Genomic DNA, 19,336 nt, shown 5'->3' on the forward strand with positions numbered 1-19,336 from the left:
AGTGTGTGTGTGTGTGTGTGTGTGTGTGTGTGTGTGTGTGTGTGTCTTGTAGTAGTTTTTAAAAATATTTGTGAGATCCAGAGGAAATTGAGGAATCCTCAATTATTAAAAGATACATATATGCCTATTCTTTTCTTGGTCATTAATTTCAGTTTGAAAAGGAATTTTAGGCATCAAAAGACCTCTTCCCTTCATGGAAAGATAATAACATCTATGGCTTGAATTAATTTAAATAAGAAATCGCATTTTGAAATATAAGTTAGCATGTCCTATGGTAAACAGTAAAAGAGAACTGGTATAGTGATTGTCCAGAGGCTTAAAAGATAGATGAATAAAATAAAAAGTCATTTTAACATGGCAGTTACATTCTGTTAGAATCCTACTCTCCAAATGTATTTAATATACTTGAAATCTTAGTAATATACCATGCTTAGGGCAACAAGCAGAAAACCAAACTTGAGCATTCCAGTAAAAGGAAGTTTAGAGAAAATGATGATCCATTGCCATGTGTAGATTCAGTTTTCCACCTTAATTTTATTGAGCTAGAAAGAGTGATAACAGTAAGGAAATCAGCTTCTTAGAGTTATAAACCTTGAGTTTCTCTAAGAAGAATATAAGAATTCATCAAACAAGACCATTGAAGCATCTGTGAAAACCCAGGCTTTTAGGTACATAGAATGATGCTAATATCTATAAGTGTTGTTTTGAAAATCAGGTTAGAAATATGTAGAAATTACCTTTCTCATAGTTACTGAATCTGAAATGTTGAAGTAATGATACACATTTTCTTAAAAATATATATACTAGGAGAAAAACACATAAAACAGCAGATGTTGAGGTAAAAAACCCAGTTTTTTGATTGAGAAAAGTTATGAAAAACTTTGAAGTGTATCACTTAGTTTTTGTTAGACTGTCCTATAGTAAAAAAAAAAAAAAACTCAGAAATCTCAGTGTGACATGGTAAGTTTAAACCTGGCGTTGTAGCAGCAGAGGGAAAAGATCAGGAATCCCATGATGATGACTCTTAAGCATTTGCTTAGAAGTGGCATATGTCACTTCCACTCACATTTCATTGCCTATAGAAGTCACATGGCCAACCTGAAAGTCGGTGAGGTGGGTATTTGTGACATGAAAACAATACAGTCTGTGGAAGCTGTACTCAGATTAGATATTAGCCGTCCTGATTGTGAAGTAACTGAAGTCTACATCTACCTTATATTTTAGAGTAAAGGCCACCACAGGATTACTGTACTAGCAGTTGCATGAATAGCTATCTTGAAATAACCCAATACACACTAAAGCATTTATGGATAAAAAGACATGGTATTTGCATATGGTCAGGAAAAACAGATGTGTATAGATACATATGTTTATGTGTATATATGCATGTGTTTGGGGGAAGGGTGGAGGGGCATGTAGGATTGCAAGTGTGAATGGAGCAAATGATTAACAATTGGTTGATCTTGGCAAAAACTGTAGAGGAGTTCTTTGTACCATTCTTGCAACCTTTCTGTGAGTATGAAATTTAGTCGTAATAAAAATTTACTCCCCACCCCCCCCCCCCAAAAAAAAAGCCTGTTCCAAAGAAAAACTACTGCCTTTCTCCTTTATATCCACAATCCCTGGGCCCCCTCCCACCTACCTAGAAGAAGTTTTGGGGGAAAATAGGATGTATGTTATACAGCCATGGATTTAGGAATGGATAAAGGAATGAAGGTGTGAAAAATATTTAAGGAGCTGGATTGAATTCAAGTCCCATCACTTTCAGTGACCTTAGCCAAGGTACTTAATCTTTCTGCACCTCAGTTTCTTCCCCTGTGGATAATAGTTCCTGCCTTGTTAGGTTCTGCCTTGTAGGATTAACACACATAAAGCACCTGCCACAGTGCCTAGGACACAGGTCATATTCATTTCATGTCAGCTACTATCATGATAATTGTTACTGTTGTATTTACTGGGTCCCAGCTTCCCAGGTAGTGCCATGTTTCTTAAAAGTTAACACCTCTATCCTGAATAGATACCATTTCTTCCTAGCATATACATCATACTCTTTAATTCAAGGTTTTTTTCCCCCTTTAAGTGTGCCTAATTACCTCATAGTGTGAATTAGTGTGATCAGACATGTTTTATTTTCCTAACATCTAGCTTAAGTGAGAGGATGGGGACTGTTTTTAGAGAAAGGTTAATAAATTGGGTCAGTGAGTGCTTTGAGGACTCCTGCCCTCCAAACTGGTATGACGTGGTGGAGGTAGAAGATGTATATTTGGAACATGAAATGGATTTTAGGGGGTTGAGGCAAGGTGGTGCGACTGGTGTACCAGGAAGTATGCAAAGTTTTCAAAGACAGATACCGCCTTCTTTAAAATTTTCCCTAAGTCCTGACCTGGCACTTGAAAAGGTGACACTTTTTCTTAGCTTCAGAATGCCAGTTCATTTGCTGTGTTTCAGAAGTTTGGTGATAAAGAAAAGATCCATGTTCTACATTATTTATTCAGAAGCAACAGTAACTTTACTGTTTTTAAAAAATTGTGTCTTTTACTTAATTCTTATTGATCTGGGGGTTAACACAGTTTTCATTTTGTTTGGTTGACATAACAAAGTGTTATGTCCCTGGTCACAAGTCTAAAGTATGTCTTTCTTTGTAGTGCGACTGTGCTCTGATCGAATCAGCCTCATCAAGGAGTGTATTTGCCAGTCCCCGATGTGCTACAAGCAATCTACCAAACTGCTGGGCCTGGCTGAGCTGCTGAGGGTAGCAGGTAAGTTTTGAATGCTAAACTGCAGAGTACGGATCTGTGTTATTCTCGACATCACCTAGGCAAACATTGGAATATGTGCTTATAGGTGTCAGAGGAGCTGCTTTGGGGCAAGGATTTGTCTTTTCTAGAAAGGTTGCCATGTTATAAAACTGTGTACCTATATTGAGCTGCTTGGACCTTCTGTTCTTTAAACGAGGGCAGGCTTATTTGGGGGCCACGAAGTGGTTTCGAGGTCAGAAACAGAAGTCAGGGTTACCATTTTTAACCAGAAAACTGAAAAGTAGGACCAGCCAGCCCTACCAGTTCACCTTCAATGTTGAAATTTGGTGTGATATTTTTGATCCTGAATAATTTCTTAGAAAAATTTGTGCCTTTACTATTTGGTCAGGTTTTCACATGTGTTATTTCATTTTCTATTAAATGGTGTTGATGATGTATTCTTCCTATTTTACGAGAGAAATTGAAGATCAGAGAAGTTAAGTATCTTGCTCAACAGGGTTAAATAGCAGGCCATGGCTTTCAAGGAAAGTCTGACTCTACACTTCATGTTTTGCACTATTCTGCTTACCAATCTTTTAATACTTTTCTTTTGTATTTTTGACTTATCCAACGTGTATCCCACCTGATGGACATCATCAAGTGGGTCCTCATCTTCTTAAACAGATTTTAAATGTGCAGCTTAAATTTTTCAAATGGATCCAGCACAATTTTGTGACAGTTACCTTCCCGTTTCAACTAAAAGAATAAACAGAACCCCCTGCTGACTTGAAACACTAGTTATCTGTACTACACGTCTGTCTGTTTGCTGAGTGGTCTTCCTTTGGGACACCATCCATCTCCCAGCCCACGTGATCCCGGGAGACTTGCCAATCAAGATGCTTTGCCACAGTTGTTGGCCACAGTATTCTATCCACCAGCCAGTTCAGGGATGACCGTGTGACTCAAACAGAACCAATCAAAATCTTTCCTGATGCTTGATATATAAACACAGGAAGACAGAGGCTCTTTCTTCCTTTCCAAATGAAAGTCATAAGGATACAACCTTGGGGATGCTGGCCGTCATTTATCTGATCAGTTTTCTGAAAATAAATCCATGTGAAAGAGAGAAAGAAAATACCCCAATGATATACTACATGCCTCTGGATGTAATCCTGCCTAAAGAGACTTCTAACCGCAGAATTGTTTTACTTAAATTGAGATAAATTCCATTTTTAGCTTAAAAAATAGTAAAGGGGATTTTTGTTTATTTTGAGCTTTAAAAAATATATATTTAGTATATTTAGTAGACACACTTATTAATGCTTAAAAATTTTTATGTATAGAACTCTTCTTCTTAAGGCCTATAGTTTTAGTAAATTTTATTGTGTCAGTTGTCCTTTTCTAGCCTATCCAAAAGCATAACACTAGCATCTTCACCTTTGGACTTGCAGCAGCCTTGGAAAGGTGCCGACACTGTGACTGGGGCCAGGCATCCATCGTGAGGCATCTCAGATGGCTGCGGAGAAATTGGGTGTGGAGTCAGAAGACTGGTCCACTCCTCACTGTCCCGTTCATTTGCTAAATGACTCAAGCTTCAGTTTCTGCATCTGGAAAATAGGAATGACACCCCCCTTGCTTCACCTGCCAGATTATAAGAGACCCACATGAGTTAATGCATATAAAAGCACTTTGTAAACTTTGAAGCAGTCTGATCATCAGGGAAGAATTTCATAAGTATCCAGTTCATAGAAACTAATGAAGCAGTCAGGGATGCCATCTGCATTTTCCATGTACCTGCCTACTAGGATTAATTTCCATTTTTGTCTTTGTGACGTTGACATAGAAATGGGAAGATCAGTGATCTTGGCCAACCTGCACTTATAATGGTATGAACATTCTTCTTCAGTCCTGCAGAGCACATTTATGTGGACCACATGGTGTTCAGACCCTTTTCTTCATTGCAGCTATTTTAGTTCTCGTATTTGGAACCATCTCAACTTGGCCACCTCTTTTTCACAGACTTTAACGTGGAATCTGTATTATAACTTCAGTGCAGTATCATTAAAAGATAAGACTAGTATCTACATTTCATTCAACGTAGTGTTTTTATTGTGAGCCCCCTGAGTGCACATAATGGCTAATACGTACCTGTGACTGCTGTGTGCCAGTTCCCTTCTGTGCCCTTTTAATGTACTACCTCTTTTGCTGTGCACAACAGCCTCTTATTAGCCACATTTTACAGATGGGGAAATAGAGACCTCAGAGAGCTAAAGTAATATCACTTTGTCAGGTACTTTGGATACACACCTGCTGCCCTCTGGGGATTTAGAATCTTAGAGGTCTGTGGAAGCAGTGAATTATGCTGCATTATGGGGTGTGATGGTAGCACATGGCTTCTGTAAACAAATGTTATAGAACTTGAAGAAAGGCAATTCTAATATTTTGCTGGGGGTGGAGTGGTATTAAGAAAGCGATCACAGGCAGGTGACATGTATCTGAAGCTTATAGAATGTTATGGTTATTTATTGCTGCTTTACAAACCACCCCCAAACTTAGTAGCTTAAAATAACAACAGTCACGTCTTTTTATCTCTCCCAGTTCTGGTGGTTGACTGGGCAGTTCAGGGTCTTTTATGAAATTGCAGTCAGATATAGCAGCTAGGGATGGGCTCATCTCAAAGCCTGCTTTATTCACATGTCTGGCATCTGGGCTGAGAAGATTTTTTAAAAAGCTGGGAATGGAGTAGCTAGGGCTTTCTCTTCTCTGTGTGGTTTCTCCTTATTGTCTTTCCTTATGGTGTTCTCAGACTACCCAGATTTCTTACGTGGCTGAGGGATCCCAGAGTCAGCATCCCAACAGAAACCAGCAAAACTTCATGTCATTTTCTATAATTTAGCTTTGGAATTTGGGTAGCTTCATTTCCATTGTGTCTCATTCACAGAAGCAGTCACACAGGCCCTCCCAAGTTCAAGGGAAATACTTAAGTTGACAGGGCCTGGGCCATCTGCTCCTGAGCTGGCTTCCATGGCTGTTGGAAAAGGCCTCCATTGCTCCCTGGCTGGTGGTGCAAGACCTTGGCTCCTTGCCCCATGGAGCTCTCCACAGGGCTTCCTGAGTGTCCTTTTAACATGGCGATTCCTGGGTTTCTCCTAGAGCAGTTCATCTACGAGAGAGCAGGGCGGATTCCGTAATGCTTTTTATGACCAATCTTGGAAGTCACACTGTCGTTTACAGCATGTTCTGTTTGTTAGAAGTAAATCACTAGTCAGCCCCCACTCAAGGGGAGAAGCTCCATCTTTAGAAGGGAGTATCAAAGAATTTGTGGACAAAGTTTAAATTATATTTCATACACTCAAGACTTTGTCAGGCCACCATTAGTATTTTCTTCAGACTAAACATCTGGATCATTTTCTTTAATAGTTTTCTAGTCTGGCTATACTCCTGGCTGTTCTCCCTGAGAATTTTGTTTTGTTTGTAGGATTTTTCTAGACATTCTTTTCAAGCCTATTTTTGCTTATGTCTTTCCTTTTAACCACCTGCTCAGATTGCCTGATATGCAAATTAACTTTATCACAATGAAACTATAAAATTTAAGTCCATTTTACTTTGTGCTTAAGTTTTTTCCCCTTTTATTTATCATTTATGAATTATAATTAGAACATTCAAAGGGTAAAATTTTTAAATAAATAGGAAAAATATTTAAATTCCCTATTGGGAGGAAAACTTTTCCTCTACCCACTTAGATTGGAATGGCTGGTCTGGGGGTGAATACATACATACATACATACATACATACATACATACATACATACATACATATATATGTATTATTAAGGTATAGTTGATTTACAGTGTTGTGGTAGTTTCGCATGTGCAGCAAAGTGATTGGGTTATACATATACATATGTTCATTCTTTTTCAGATTCTTTTCTCATATAGGTTGTCACAGAATATTGAGTAGAGTTCCTTATGCTATCCAGTAGGTCCTTGCTGGTTATCTATCTTATATATAGTAGTGTGTTTGTGTTTATCCCAGGCTTCTGATTTATCCCTCCCATACCATGTTTCCCCTTTGGTAACCATAAGTTTGTTTTCGATATCTGTAAGTCTGTTTCTGTTTTGTAAATAAGTTCTTTTGTTTCCTTTTTTTAAAAATTAGATTCCACATATGAGTGATATCATATGATATTTGTTTTTCTGTGTCTGACTTCACTAAGTATGATAATCTCTAGGTCCATCCATGTTGCTGCAAATGGCATTATTTCATTCTTTATTATGGCTGAGTAATATTCCATTGTATATGTGTACCACATCTTCTTTATCCATTCCTCTGTTGATGAACATTTAGGTTGCTTCCATGTCCTGGCTATTGTAAATAGTGCTGCAGTGAACAATGGGGTGCATGTATCCTTTCAGATTATGGTTTTCTCTGGATATATGCCCAGGAGTGGGATTGCTGGATCATATGGTAGTTCTATTTTTAGTTTTTTAAGGAACCTCCATACTGTTCTCCATAGTGGTTGTACCAATTTACTTTCGGTCTGAGGCTGATATTAATCACTGATCACTTAGGAGACTGATAGAGAATTCCATGATTAATAAATAGATTGGAAGGTCTAAGTGGCCATGATCTTTTCTCCTATAATCTTATAAAAATCAGTCTAATCTCTGTTTTTTATTTTGGAATTAATTAGAAAGATAGTGTTAAGGAGCTCCTCTATCAGTTGATACTGCCCAAATCAGTAAGTCATTTGCATGTGTTTACAGGTGAAGACCCAGAAGAAAGGCGTGGACAGGTTCTAATCCTTCTAGTAGAGCAAGCACTTCGTTTCCATGACTACAAAGCTGCCAATGTGCATTGTCAGGAGCTGATGGCCACAGGTGAAGTAGATACTAAACACTTTGCTCATGTCCTCTTGGTGAATAATGGGAGAGGTCTGTTTTGAAATCAGTTGGCCTCATCGGTAAGCCAACCACTCTGTGTTCATAAGCCTTGAGAAATGTTTTGTGAGTACTGATAAGTATGTATTCCATGTGCTTGTATATTAATATACATACTTTAATGGGCTCAAGGGTTATATTTTATCTGAGATACGGTTGCTTTCCATTCCATATTAAAAACAGGCTCATAATTTTGATAACAATTCTAAAATATTTTAATGCCTTTTTATATATTTGTCATATAAAAGAAAATTTAAAAAATTTGAAGTATCTATAATTTGTGACTAAATTGTCAGTATTTCTATTCTTTAATTTTTTTAAGAGATAGCATAATGCTTTTCAAATTAATGTTGAGTAATTGGGAAGTAGTTCGCACCCCTAAAATTTTCCATATTGAAATTATAACTCAAGTCTCTGGAGGATAAGCAGGTTCTACTGTGGAATAATTTCTCTATTAAAGAATACATTCCCCAGAGGGGTAGGAAGTGATGTTGTCTTATGACAGGCTCTGTGCTGAATGGTCTGCGTTTTGTAGCTGTGTCTGACTGTGTGAAAACTCAAGCACATCCATTTACCCATCGTCTGTGCATTCCTAGTGAGTGGTTATAAATGCAGTGCTTCACTTCATGGAAACTCCTGGAGCTGTGCACTGATGATATGTATACTTTCTGTATGTATACTGTTAAAGGAAAAAAATATTCTGACACTTGTTACAAATGGTAAGGAAGACTTTATCCATGAATTTTGCAGCGGGGGAGAGAGAACAGGCTCAACTCCAAATACAGAAAAGGCAGCTGGGAGTTTACCACTGAGGAGCAGGTTGAGGGGTCAACAATGGGTGAAACATGACAGCGAAGAAGAGACGTCAAGAGTAGGGGGATTGGTACTAAGCCGACTTAACAGGATTCTTGCTGCTGGCAGGCCAGGGTGATCAGATACCAAGGGTGAGAGATTCTCTCTGAACTGACTTGGCAGGATTCTTGATCAGACTGGGCTATACACGTTCAGCAAAGACTGGGCCAAGGCCTAGGCCTCCTTGAGAAGAGGGCTCAGAGAAGCCTGGATAAAGTTCTGTCAGGGAGAGAGTCTGGCGATACGTCTATGAAAATGTTGAAAACTCTGGGAAAAAGCTCAATGCTTTATAACCTCAGCATTAGAAAACTGGTTTCATGAAAGAACTGTGTTCTGTAATATTAACCTAGTGATTTTGCAACATTAAGTTCAGAATAATTATGGTATTCTGGATAATCATTGTTTTTTTTGTTTGTTTGTTTTTGGGGTTTTTTTGTGATACGCGGGCCTCTCACTGCTGTGGCCTCTCCCGTTGCGGAGCACAGGCTCCGGACGCGCAGGCTCAGCGGTCATGGCTCACAGGCCCAGCCGCTTCACAGCATGTGGGATCTTCCCAGACCGGGGCACGAACCCGCGTCCCCTGCATCGGCAGGCAGACTCTCAACCACTGCGCCACCAGGGAAGCCCAATCATTGTTGTCTTAATTTATTACCGCTTACTTGGAGAGCTTTGTAACAATTTTATTCCTATAAGGATGGTACCTGTAATTTTGACTAATTTTGACTCTGTATATTTAGAAAAAAGGCCTGCTTTCTAACTGGAATGCCTTTAAATAAGAATAAAAGTGCATTTTAAGAATTCACAATATAAGCCTGCATAGGATAAAACTCTGCTGGTTTCAGGGGCTGACTGTATTTTTGGCACTGTCCTTGGATCTCTATCTTTATGAAGTGAATGATTCTGTGTAGCTCTCTATAATAATTTCTCTTTATCTAGGCTTTGCAGTGTATAAATACAGCTTTTAAAAACAGGTTGTTTTTAAATAAAGATTGTTCAGTTCTTCTAACAACCCAGTGAAGGAGGAATTATTATTATTATTATTGTTTTTTAGTGGTGAAGGATGTGTGATACTTGGAACTTTCTCAAGCTCACACAAGTGCTTGGGCCATACCCTCAAGTCTCTCTGAATTCAGATACCCAGTCTTTTACTCAACATCAAAGCTCAGTAGATTATTTGTAGCATTGTCAGGTAATCTAAAATTTAACATAGTTTATCGGAAGAATTTGTCTGGAGCGGCACTGAACTTTCTAGACAAGAAACTCACCTAATCTTTCTTTTCTAGTTTCAGATCCTTATGTGCTTCTGCTTATATAATAATATGCATCACTAATGACTGACTTTGCTTTGGTAACATAAGACCTAAGCAGAAAGCCGTTTCTCATGTTAGATTAAAGATTTTTTCTTCTAGTGAAAATCAGTTTATTTTTTCTTGCCCTTTTTCCAGGTTATTCTAAAAGTTGGGATGTTTGTAGCCAGTTAGGACAATCAGAAGGTTACCAGGACTTGGCCACTCGTCAAGAGCTCGTGGCTTTTGCTTTGACACATTGCCCTCCTAGCAGCATTGAGCTTCTTTTGGCTGCCAGCAGCTCTCTGAAGACAGAAGTAAGTGTTCCCAATAAAGTAAATGCTCCCGAACTGTATGAAGTGTATTTTGTTGAGTCTGTGGATTTGGGATTTGTGCTCTTTTTTTTTCAGCAATATGAAAATTTTAATTTATGGGAAAAAATAGTCTGTCACTTATATGAAAAGGGATTCGAAGATATTAGGATATAAATTAGTGTTGTTGACTTTATTACAGTAAAGAAGAAAGGGTACAGGTGTGAGAAAAAAAGAAAGTATATTAGGAAATAAATTATTGAATATAATGGGGAAAGTTAGTGCTGTCAAGAATAAAATATATAAGAAGTGGTCCTGTACACTATACTTGAAACCATATGAATGAAAACCGGTGATGGCACCATCCCCTTAGACGTCCTTTGGAAATGACAGGATATGGGCTTTGGTTAGAGAGAAGCTGAATTTCCTAAAATTCACAGGCTAAATCTGTGTCAGGGAGGATGGTGCTCTGGTTTGGAAATACAGTACTGTTAAATATGTGAAGAGATTCTGGAAATCACATTTTCGTCTCATGGTCACTTATTACATTGTATATCAGGTTTTTCACACTTGATTCTGATCCTGAAACTGTGGTTGCATCCTTGTGAAGGTGTTCATGAAGTCCCATAGTAAGCGTGTTACCACAAAGTAGTCATTAGGAAATAGTGGGGGTTTTTTTTTTCCTCAAAAGAGTACTTTTTAAATTTCAAGCCTGCATTGTAAAATGAGGGGAATTTAAAAATGATTGTTCTTTTTTCAGATTCTTTATCAAAGAGTGAATTGCCAAATCCATCCAGAAGGAGGAGAGAGTATCAGTGTGTCCCCATTGATGAGTAGAGTGCTACAAGAGGTGAGTCAGGGTGAGAAGGAGGAGTGTGAAAGGTGGTTGTGAGAGGAATGAAACAGTCGCCTTACTGTGTGTGTGTGTGTGTGTGTGTGTGTGAAGACTGTTCTTTTAAACTTTTTTTGTGTGTGAAATATAACATATAGAAAAATACACAAAACAAAGATGTCCAAGCATCATAAAGTATCATAAAGAAAACATCCATGAAACCGTCACACAGATGAAGAAATAGCTCACGACAGGCCTTCCACAGGTCCCCTCATGCCCTTCTAATCTTCTCTCTCCTTCCAGAGATCCTGACTCATCCCAGTAACTAGATCCATGTGTGTTTTGTTCTTGTTTTAAAACAACTTTAAAACCTATCACACCCCTCCCAGTATGATAGTTTAATTTTACCCGTTTTTGTACTTTATGGAAATAGTTACGCTCAACATTATGTTTGTGAGATCCGTCCATGCTATTATATGTGTTGTAGTTGACTCATTGTTACTGCTGTATAGAAATTTATTTATTTATTAAAAAAAATTTTTTTAATTAGTTTCTGCTTTATAACAAAGTGAATCAGTCATACATATGCATCTATTCCCACATCCCTTCCCTCTTGCGTCTCCCTCCCTCCCACCCTCCCCATCCCACCCCTCCAGGCGGTCACAAAGCACAAGCCGATCTCCCTGTGCTATGCGGCTGCTTCCCACTAGCTATCTACCTTACGTTTGGTAGTGTATATATGTCCATGCCTCTCTTTCGCTTTGACACAGCTTACCCTTCCCCCTCCCCATATCCTCAAGTCCATTCTCAAGTAGGTCTGTGTCTTTATTCCTGTTTTACCCCTAGGTTTTTCATGACATTTTTTTTTCTTAAATTCCATATATATGTGTTAGCATATGGTAAGAAATTTATTGCTATATGCATATATTCCAGTTTATCCTTTCTAATGTTGACTGACATTGGTTTGTTTTCAGTTTTGGTTACTAAAAATAATGTGTCATCATTCTGTACGTGTTTCTAGTGCACATGTGCGGACCTTTCTCTCTGGCATGGACCTACCTAGCCCTGGAAGTCTGTGTTATTAGATAAATGTGTACATTCAACCTCAATCGATAATCCCAAATAAGTTTCTAAAGGGGTTTTACCCGTTGCACTCTCAACAGCAGTGTCTGGGGTTGCCATTTGCTCCAATCCAGCACCTTGGCATGGGTGGTTTTCTAAATTTTACCAATTCTCTTAGGTGTTTAGTGATACCCTTTTGTGATTTTGATTTGCATTTTCCTGATTACTAATGAGATGGACTTATCTCAGGAGAGGTCCTCTTTGGTGAGGTTCCTATTCAGTTCTTTTGTCCATCTTTTATTGAATTTTAATCCCTTTTCCCTTTCCTCATTGAAATTCTTATGAATAAAATTTGTCTGGACCCATTAAGTATGTATGAGTCTCAGGAGAGTTCACCCTGGGAGAGGAAGGAGGAAGCATGTACTCACTGAGACCTCCCTCTTGTTGGTCAGCCTTTGTTCCATGGAATTTAACTTTTTATGACTATTTGTAGCAACATAGAATTGGCACTTTTTTAGGTCAAAGACAGTAGCTATTTCTGATATTCTAACTAGATAAATTTAGAGATGGCAATCCTCTTTATAGATTGGTTTCCACAGGATTCCTTTAAATGGTAAGCTTCACTTTCAAAGTGTAAAATGTCATTCATTTTTCTAGTAACTATTTTGGAAGACATCTGTTGTGATAAGTGAGCTACACCTAATCTCCGTTTTTTTGTTTTTATGTGTTTTTTGTTTGTTTGCCTTATATTTCCATACATTGATTTTACTTTTAATTTAAAAATTTTTTTTGAGATATAGTTGATGTACAATATTATGTAATATAAGGCAGAAAATAGTGATTCACAGTTTTTAAAGGTTATATTCTATTTATAGTTATTATTAAATATTGGCTATACTCCCAGTGCTATATAATACACCTTTGTAGCTTATTTATTTTATACCTAATAGTTAGTACCTCTTAATCCATTACCTCTATATTCCCCTCCCCCTGCTCTCTCCTCACTCATAACCACTAGTTTTTTCTCTATACCTGTGAGTCTGTTTCCTTTTTGTTATATTTATTAGTTTGTTGTATTTTTTAGATTCCACATATAAGTGATATCATGTAGTATTTGTCCTTCTCTGACTTACTTTATTTAGCATAATGCCCTCCAAGTCCATCCATGTTGTTGCAAATGGCAGAATTCAATTCCTTTTTATGACTGAGTAGTATCCATTGTGTGTGTGTGTGTGTGTGTGTGTGTGTACACACCACATCTTCTTTATAAATTGGCTGTATTCATCTTGCTGAACTCATCTGTAGTTGTATACTGTGTAGTTACTTTTAGAACTCTGGTACAAAGCTTCAATTGTGGAATCTATTAATAGAGTTAAGGAATAGTTAGTTTTGCCTACAGTGGAATATGTACAATTACTTCATTTCCATAATCCTTTCTTTTGTACCAAAATTCAGTTTGACATTTATTGAATACACATATGTATCCCCAGTTCAGTGCTAAGTGATCTCAGGATCGCAAAGAAGTTTGTAATGTGATTTTTGGCCCTTAAGGGTTTTTCTCCTATTCCTCCTGTAGTGGTGACTCCAGGAGAGTATTGACCAGTAGAATTTTCTACAGTGAGGGAAATATTCTAGATCTCCACCATCCAGTGTGGTAGCCCCTAGTCACGTGTAGCTATTGAGTACATGGAATAAAGGTCGTGCAGCTAAGGAATCAAATTTTAAATTTTGTTTGATTTTATTTATGTTAATTTTACTAGCCACCCAAGGCTACTGGGTTCCAGATTGGACATCACAGTTCTAGAAGGTGAGATATTCAGAGGAGGATTGTGTTCTGCCGTCAGCACTGCAGATAGTGGACGTTTTTTGGTTACTGTTGTTACACTGTCTTTGAACTGAAGTCATAGCATTTTCCAGGGGCCTGGAGTGGTGTAGGTGTAGGCGTGTTTTCACTTGTTGTATTGATTAGTTTCTGTTCGGTTTTCTCTTACTGGGTATGAAAGCACATTAAATTCTATGGTGTTTTCTCCATGGGATTCAAAACAGTTCTTATATTGGGGAGTTGGCAAATTTTACTATTTTTCAAGGTCCAATGGAAGACCTGCTTTTCGTGAGATCTTTATCCCCAGTTTTGTACCTTTTGAACCTCTGTTCCTTCCCCACTTGCTCAGCCGTATTACCCACTGTCTCCACAGCCTCCTCTCTTTTCATGCCTTGCAAACACGTGCTGTGTTCCAGTCACGCTGAAGTTACCCCATTCCCTGAGTAGGCTCTCTCACAGCTTTGGTGTCATTTAGGGTTCTCTTTGCCTGTCCTGCCCTTCTTGTCTCGTGCCCTTGTCATCTTCCTGCCCTCTTGATCCCATCTAAGCTGTCGTTTTCTTTATCAAGCTTTCCTTGAGTCCCCATTGCTCCCTCTCCCATATCCCCCAAGCATCTCGTGTCATCGTATCAGCACGTGTGTGGTACGGTTTGGTACGTGTGGCAGCTGGAAGCATGTCATTTACCTTTGTGCTCTCTCCATAGACTGCTTGTCACAGAGTGACTGCCTCGTAAATGCTTAATAAAGCTAATTTGGAAACTCCCGCTGCAAAAAGATTAGTGTGTGGTAAAAATGAATTAGAAAGTAGATTTTAGCCTAAAAATATAGGTAATTTCCAGTTTGACTCGTACGTGTGTGCTCTGGTTGCTGTTGAGGTCCTGTTGTATTTTGGCCACTGTAAGGGGAGTATCATTTCTCTGTTTAGCAGAGAATTGCACCATGTTTTTGCTGAGTTCAGCTCCATAAGCTTATTCTGAATCCCCATCCTTCCTTATAGAATCCATGAAAAGCCTTTTGTGGCTTTTGGGTTTCCTATTTTCTGCTTCTCTGATGAATTAGAAAGTGTCAGCCCGGCCCCTTGGTAGCCTCTTTGGAGTTGAGCCTGCTGTGTCACCAAAAGTGGGCACATACTGCTCCATTAAAATTTCTTCAGTAAATGTAGGAGACCGCCAGCAGTCCTCCACAGGATCCATTTAGCGAGGAAAAGGAATTCTTCCAAAATGATTGTCTATTTTTGTCTTTTTTTTTTTTAGCGCCTTAAAAGCTTTCTGGTCTTCCTTTTTCCTCTTCCAACAAGCTGTAATAGATCTAGGTCTCCTGAAGTGCTAATCCAAGCCCTCAGTGAACACATGATGGCTTTGATTCATGAAGCACATTTCAGAATATTATAGCTGCTATTATTAGATTAAAATGCAGTGCTTAGCCATAAGATGCCGTGTGTTACACATTAACAGTAGATGTAATAACCACATTAAATTATAACTCATAAGTGAGAGCTGACTGTATATGTAATCTGCTTAATGCCCAAGACTTTCATTACTCAGTTGTGAAAATAATGATTTTGACTTAAGTATCCAAGCAAAGAAAAGATGTTAAGTGCTGTTCTGTTGCATTTGCATTAGTACAAGTGGAGCATACAAGTTCTAAGATATTGGCTCTTGTCCCAGTGAACAAGATATTTGTTTTTAAATAGAACAAAATGCACAATTTGTGAATAACTACCAAATAAAAGATTTCTAGTTTCTTATTAATGTTGGTCACTATGGTTTTTTTTAGACGTAACAGTATTCCACCACTTAGAGTGTATTAACATTTTGTTTAGTTAGTATTAGTTATATCACGTAGCCAATAGTGTTTTCCCCAGATAAATCTAATTAGAGTTGGAAATGGTTAATATACAAGGTTCCCATTAAAAAATCATTTTCACTGTGGGAATTCTTATTATGAACATTTTAAGTGGCTACAGATTTATACAACTGGGCTAAGTAATGTTTAGAATTGAGGCATGGGCTAAGCATACAGCTATTTTGAATTTATAAATGGATTATTTAGAAATACTGAAATAAAAGCAAGCAAATGACAGTTGTATTTCAGTACCAGGGACAACCCTTTCTTTTCCCCTTCACCAGTTGATGGATGTTTAAGTTGTTTGCACTCTTTAGCTATCATGAATAATGCTGCTGTGAACATTGGTATACAAGTCTTTGTATGGAAATATGTTTTGATTTCTCATGTAGGTATCTGGGAGTGGAACTGAAGGATTGTATGGTGTATATGTGTTAAATATTGGAAGAAATTGCCAAATTGTTTTCCAAAGTGGCTGCACCAGGAAGTATTAAGGTTCCAGTTTCTTCATATCCTTGCTAACATTCTTGACTGGCTTTTTGCTTAAAGCAATTCTTATAGGTGTGTGTGGTATCTCATTATCATTTTGGTATGTGTTTCCAAATAACTAATGATAATGAGCACATTTTCATGTGCTTATTGGCCCTTTCTGTACCTTCTTTGGTGAAATGGCTATAAATATATTCCCCTTTTTTAAACTGTGTTATTTGTCATCTCCTTACTAAGTCGTAAGAGTTTTTGCTGTTGTTTTTAAACTCTTGGATACAAGCTGTTGGATGTGTGATTTGAAAATATTTTTCTCTCAGTGTGTGATTTGACTTTTTACTTTAACGGTGACTTTTGACGTTCTTAACGGTGACTTTTGAAGTGCAAAAGCTTTTAATATTGCTGAAGTCCAGTTTATTAACATTTTCTTTTATTGCTTGTGCTTTTGGTGTTGTATCTAAGAAATCTGTGCCTAACTTAAGGTTGTGCAGATTTACTCCTGTGCTTTTTTCCTAAGAGTTTCATAGTTTTAGCTTTTATATTTATTGATAAATAAGTAATAATGAACCACTTTTTGTATGAGATCAAAGTATAAGCTTAAGGAATATCCACATACAGAAAGATGAATTAGAACTTTGCTTCATATCATGAACAAAAATGGACTTGATGGGATCATATTTGTTTTTTCTTTTATGTGATACCTTGTTCCTTCTTAAAGGATTTTCAATCTTATATTGCACAAAGACACACATTAATATTATGAAGTTTAAAATGGTTTCATCTGAAGTGAATTTTTGTTAAAATTATTGCCTTAGTAATTTTCATTTTTCCAGATGTTTTGAAATTTTGGTTTGCAAGCTTGTTTTGAGCCCTCCCACTCAGTTTAATTTTTTTTTCCTTTTTTTTTTTTTTTTTGGCCATGCAGCACGGCATCTGAGATCTTAGTTCCCTGACCAGAGATCGAACCCGTGTCCCCCTGCAGTGGAATCATAGAGTCTTAACCACTGGACCATCAGGGAAGTCCTCATTCAGTTTAATCTTTATTTCCCTAGCCCGTCCTTAAGGATTCTGTTGTTTTGTGGTTTCCTCCTATCTAATCCCTTGGTGCTTCAGGCCAGAACTACATCTTGGAGTAGCTTTTCACTTGGGACTCCCTCCCCCTGTACTAGTGAGGATGTGAGAAATACAGACATGGAACCAGTGATTGTTTGGCCCAGTTCCTTTGGGCTCTGATTCTAGTTCTCTGCCTCCATCGGCCCACAGCTTCATGAAATAAATATAAATACATAACCCCAGGCAGTGAGCCAGGATGAAGTTCTCCCTCTTACAGGGAATCTTTTTTTTTTTTTTTTTTGTGATATGCGGGCCTCTCACTGTTGTGGCCTCTCCCGCTGCGGAGCACAGGCTCCGGACACGCAGGCCCAGTGGCCATGGCTCACGGGCCCAGCCGCTCCGCGGCATGTGGGATCTTCCAGAACCGGGGCACGAACCCATGTCCCCTGCATCAGCAGGCAGACTCTCAACCACTGCGCCACCAGGGAAGCCCAGGGAATCCTTTTAATTCCCAGTTCTTCTCTGAGAAGGAGGACCTGGCAGCCATTGCCAGCATCTGAATTTTGAGCCCCCAAATGTTGAACTCTAAAGTTGAGTGTCTTTTGCCTCTTCTGTCTATTATTCTCAGTATTTTGGAGCATGGTGAACATATTGCAACATAATTCATGACTCCATCTTGACTGGAATGTGTAATGTTTTCTTTAATTACAAATATAGTACAGGCTTCTATTTTAACAATCCGCTTATAGGGATTGTTAGGAATTCAGATAATATAGAAGTTCAGATAATCAATATAATCTGGCATACTTTATTTCTTGAAAGTAAAAAAAAAAGATATGTGAAACACTTATGAAAAAAATACTGACATTTTTTAATTTTTGATAAGACGTACATGTATATTTGTGGTAACTTTGGTCTTTCTGATTTTTTTAAAATATAAAAATAATCAATAATACATTGATATGTAAGTTCTGTTTCTTCTCTCAGTTCTTTCTCTCTCCCCATTCTATGTATCCCACTGCTCAGAGGTAAACATTTTAAAGTTTATATATATCTTTCCAGACTTTTTCTGAGCATAGACAGATTTTCTGTATAGCTCTCCTCTGTCTCCTGGAGGACTATTATTTTATTCTTTAAACTAAAATGGATTTGTACTGCATATATTATTTTGAAGCTTGCTTTTTTTTCATATAATGATATGTGTCATGGACATCTGCCCTTATTGCATATAGACCATTTATGTCATGGTGTAACAGTGGTCACTGGATATGTATGTACCATGATTTATTTATCTTTTCCTTTGCTTTTCAACTTTTGGATTGTGCCCAGTTTTCCTCTATTTTGGACTGAACTGCACTGAGCATTTTATGTACACATCTTTGCATATTCATGCTAGTATTGCCCTGGGATAAAATAGGAGAAATGGGCTCCTGAGAGAGACAGTTTCCTGTTACTTGTGGTCTGTCCTCCATAACTTTATGTAAGTGCTGATTAAAAAATTGGGCATGGAAAAAGGAAATAAAAATATACTCCATATACCTCTATTTTTCCTAACTACAGTTCTCTTAATCTGGATCCAAAAATGCTAGAAGATTCAAAAAGAGTTTAGTCCCTAAAACCCCTGAAATAGTGTGTCAAATTTGTTGTGTTAGTATGTGTCTGTTTGTGACTTTGTGTGTTCATGTATGTACACATGCATGTGCATTCAGTTTTCTGGGGAAAGCAGTTATAGCTTTCATTAGAAATGTATAGGGGGCTATGACTCCCAAAGATGAGAACGTCTAAATTGTAGCCTGGCCTGTTAATTAGCAGATGAACTGAAGCGGAGTCAGACTTTAGAGTGATTTACAACACGGGGTATTTTTCTACTGCTTCTTCTCATAAATAGTTCCAGAAGTAGTATCACCAGTAATAAGGGTTGCGTTCTTAATATTTTGAATTCAGGATGAAATTTGCTATAAGTAAGTGTTAGGTGCAGGGAAGTACTTTGGGTTATTTGCAGATATGTTGGAGGAGAGAGGGTAGTGGCTGAGCTCAGTTTGAGCTCTGTTTGTGATCCTTACCTAGGTTATGGGTACCAACAGCTCAGTTCTCAGTTGGCAAACAGGT

General features: G+C 37.9%; 1 protein-coding gene across 3 annotated transcripts in view; it reads left to right on the forward strand.

The window, feature by feature from the left end:
- The window catches only part of NBAS (NBAS subunit of NRZ tethering complex), a gene marked incomplete at its 5' end in the record, with an annotated part of 354,840 nt that overhangs the window by 179,893 nt on the left and 155,611 nt on the right, over positions 1–19,336 (forward strand). For all 3 annotated transcript variants that reach the window (XM_079721535.1, XM_079721536.1, XM_079721537.1), the window contains 4 exons: positions 2,646–2,759; positions 7,506–7,619; positions 9,977–10,134; positions 10,889–10,978. In XM_079721535.1, coding sequence (XP_079577661.1) covers positions 2,646–2,759; positions 7,506–7,619; positions 9,977–10,134; positions 10,889–10,978 — 476 coding nt within the window. The remainder of the gene's footprint in view (positions 1–2,645; positions 2,760–7,505; positions 7,620–9,976; positions 10,135–10,888; positions 10,979–19,336) is intronic.

The sequence above is a fragment of the Hyperoodon ampullatus genome (genome assembly GCF_949752795.1).
Source record: "Hyperoodon ampullatus genome assembly, chromosome: 15".
NCBI lineage: Eukaryota > Metazoa > Chordata > Mammalia > Artiodactyla > Ziphiidae > Hyperoodon > Hyperoodon ampullatus.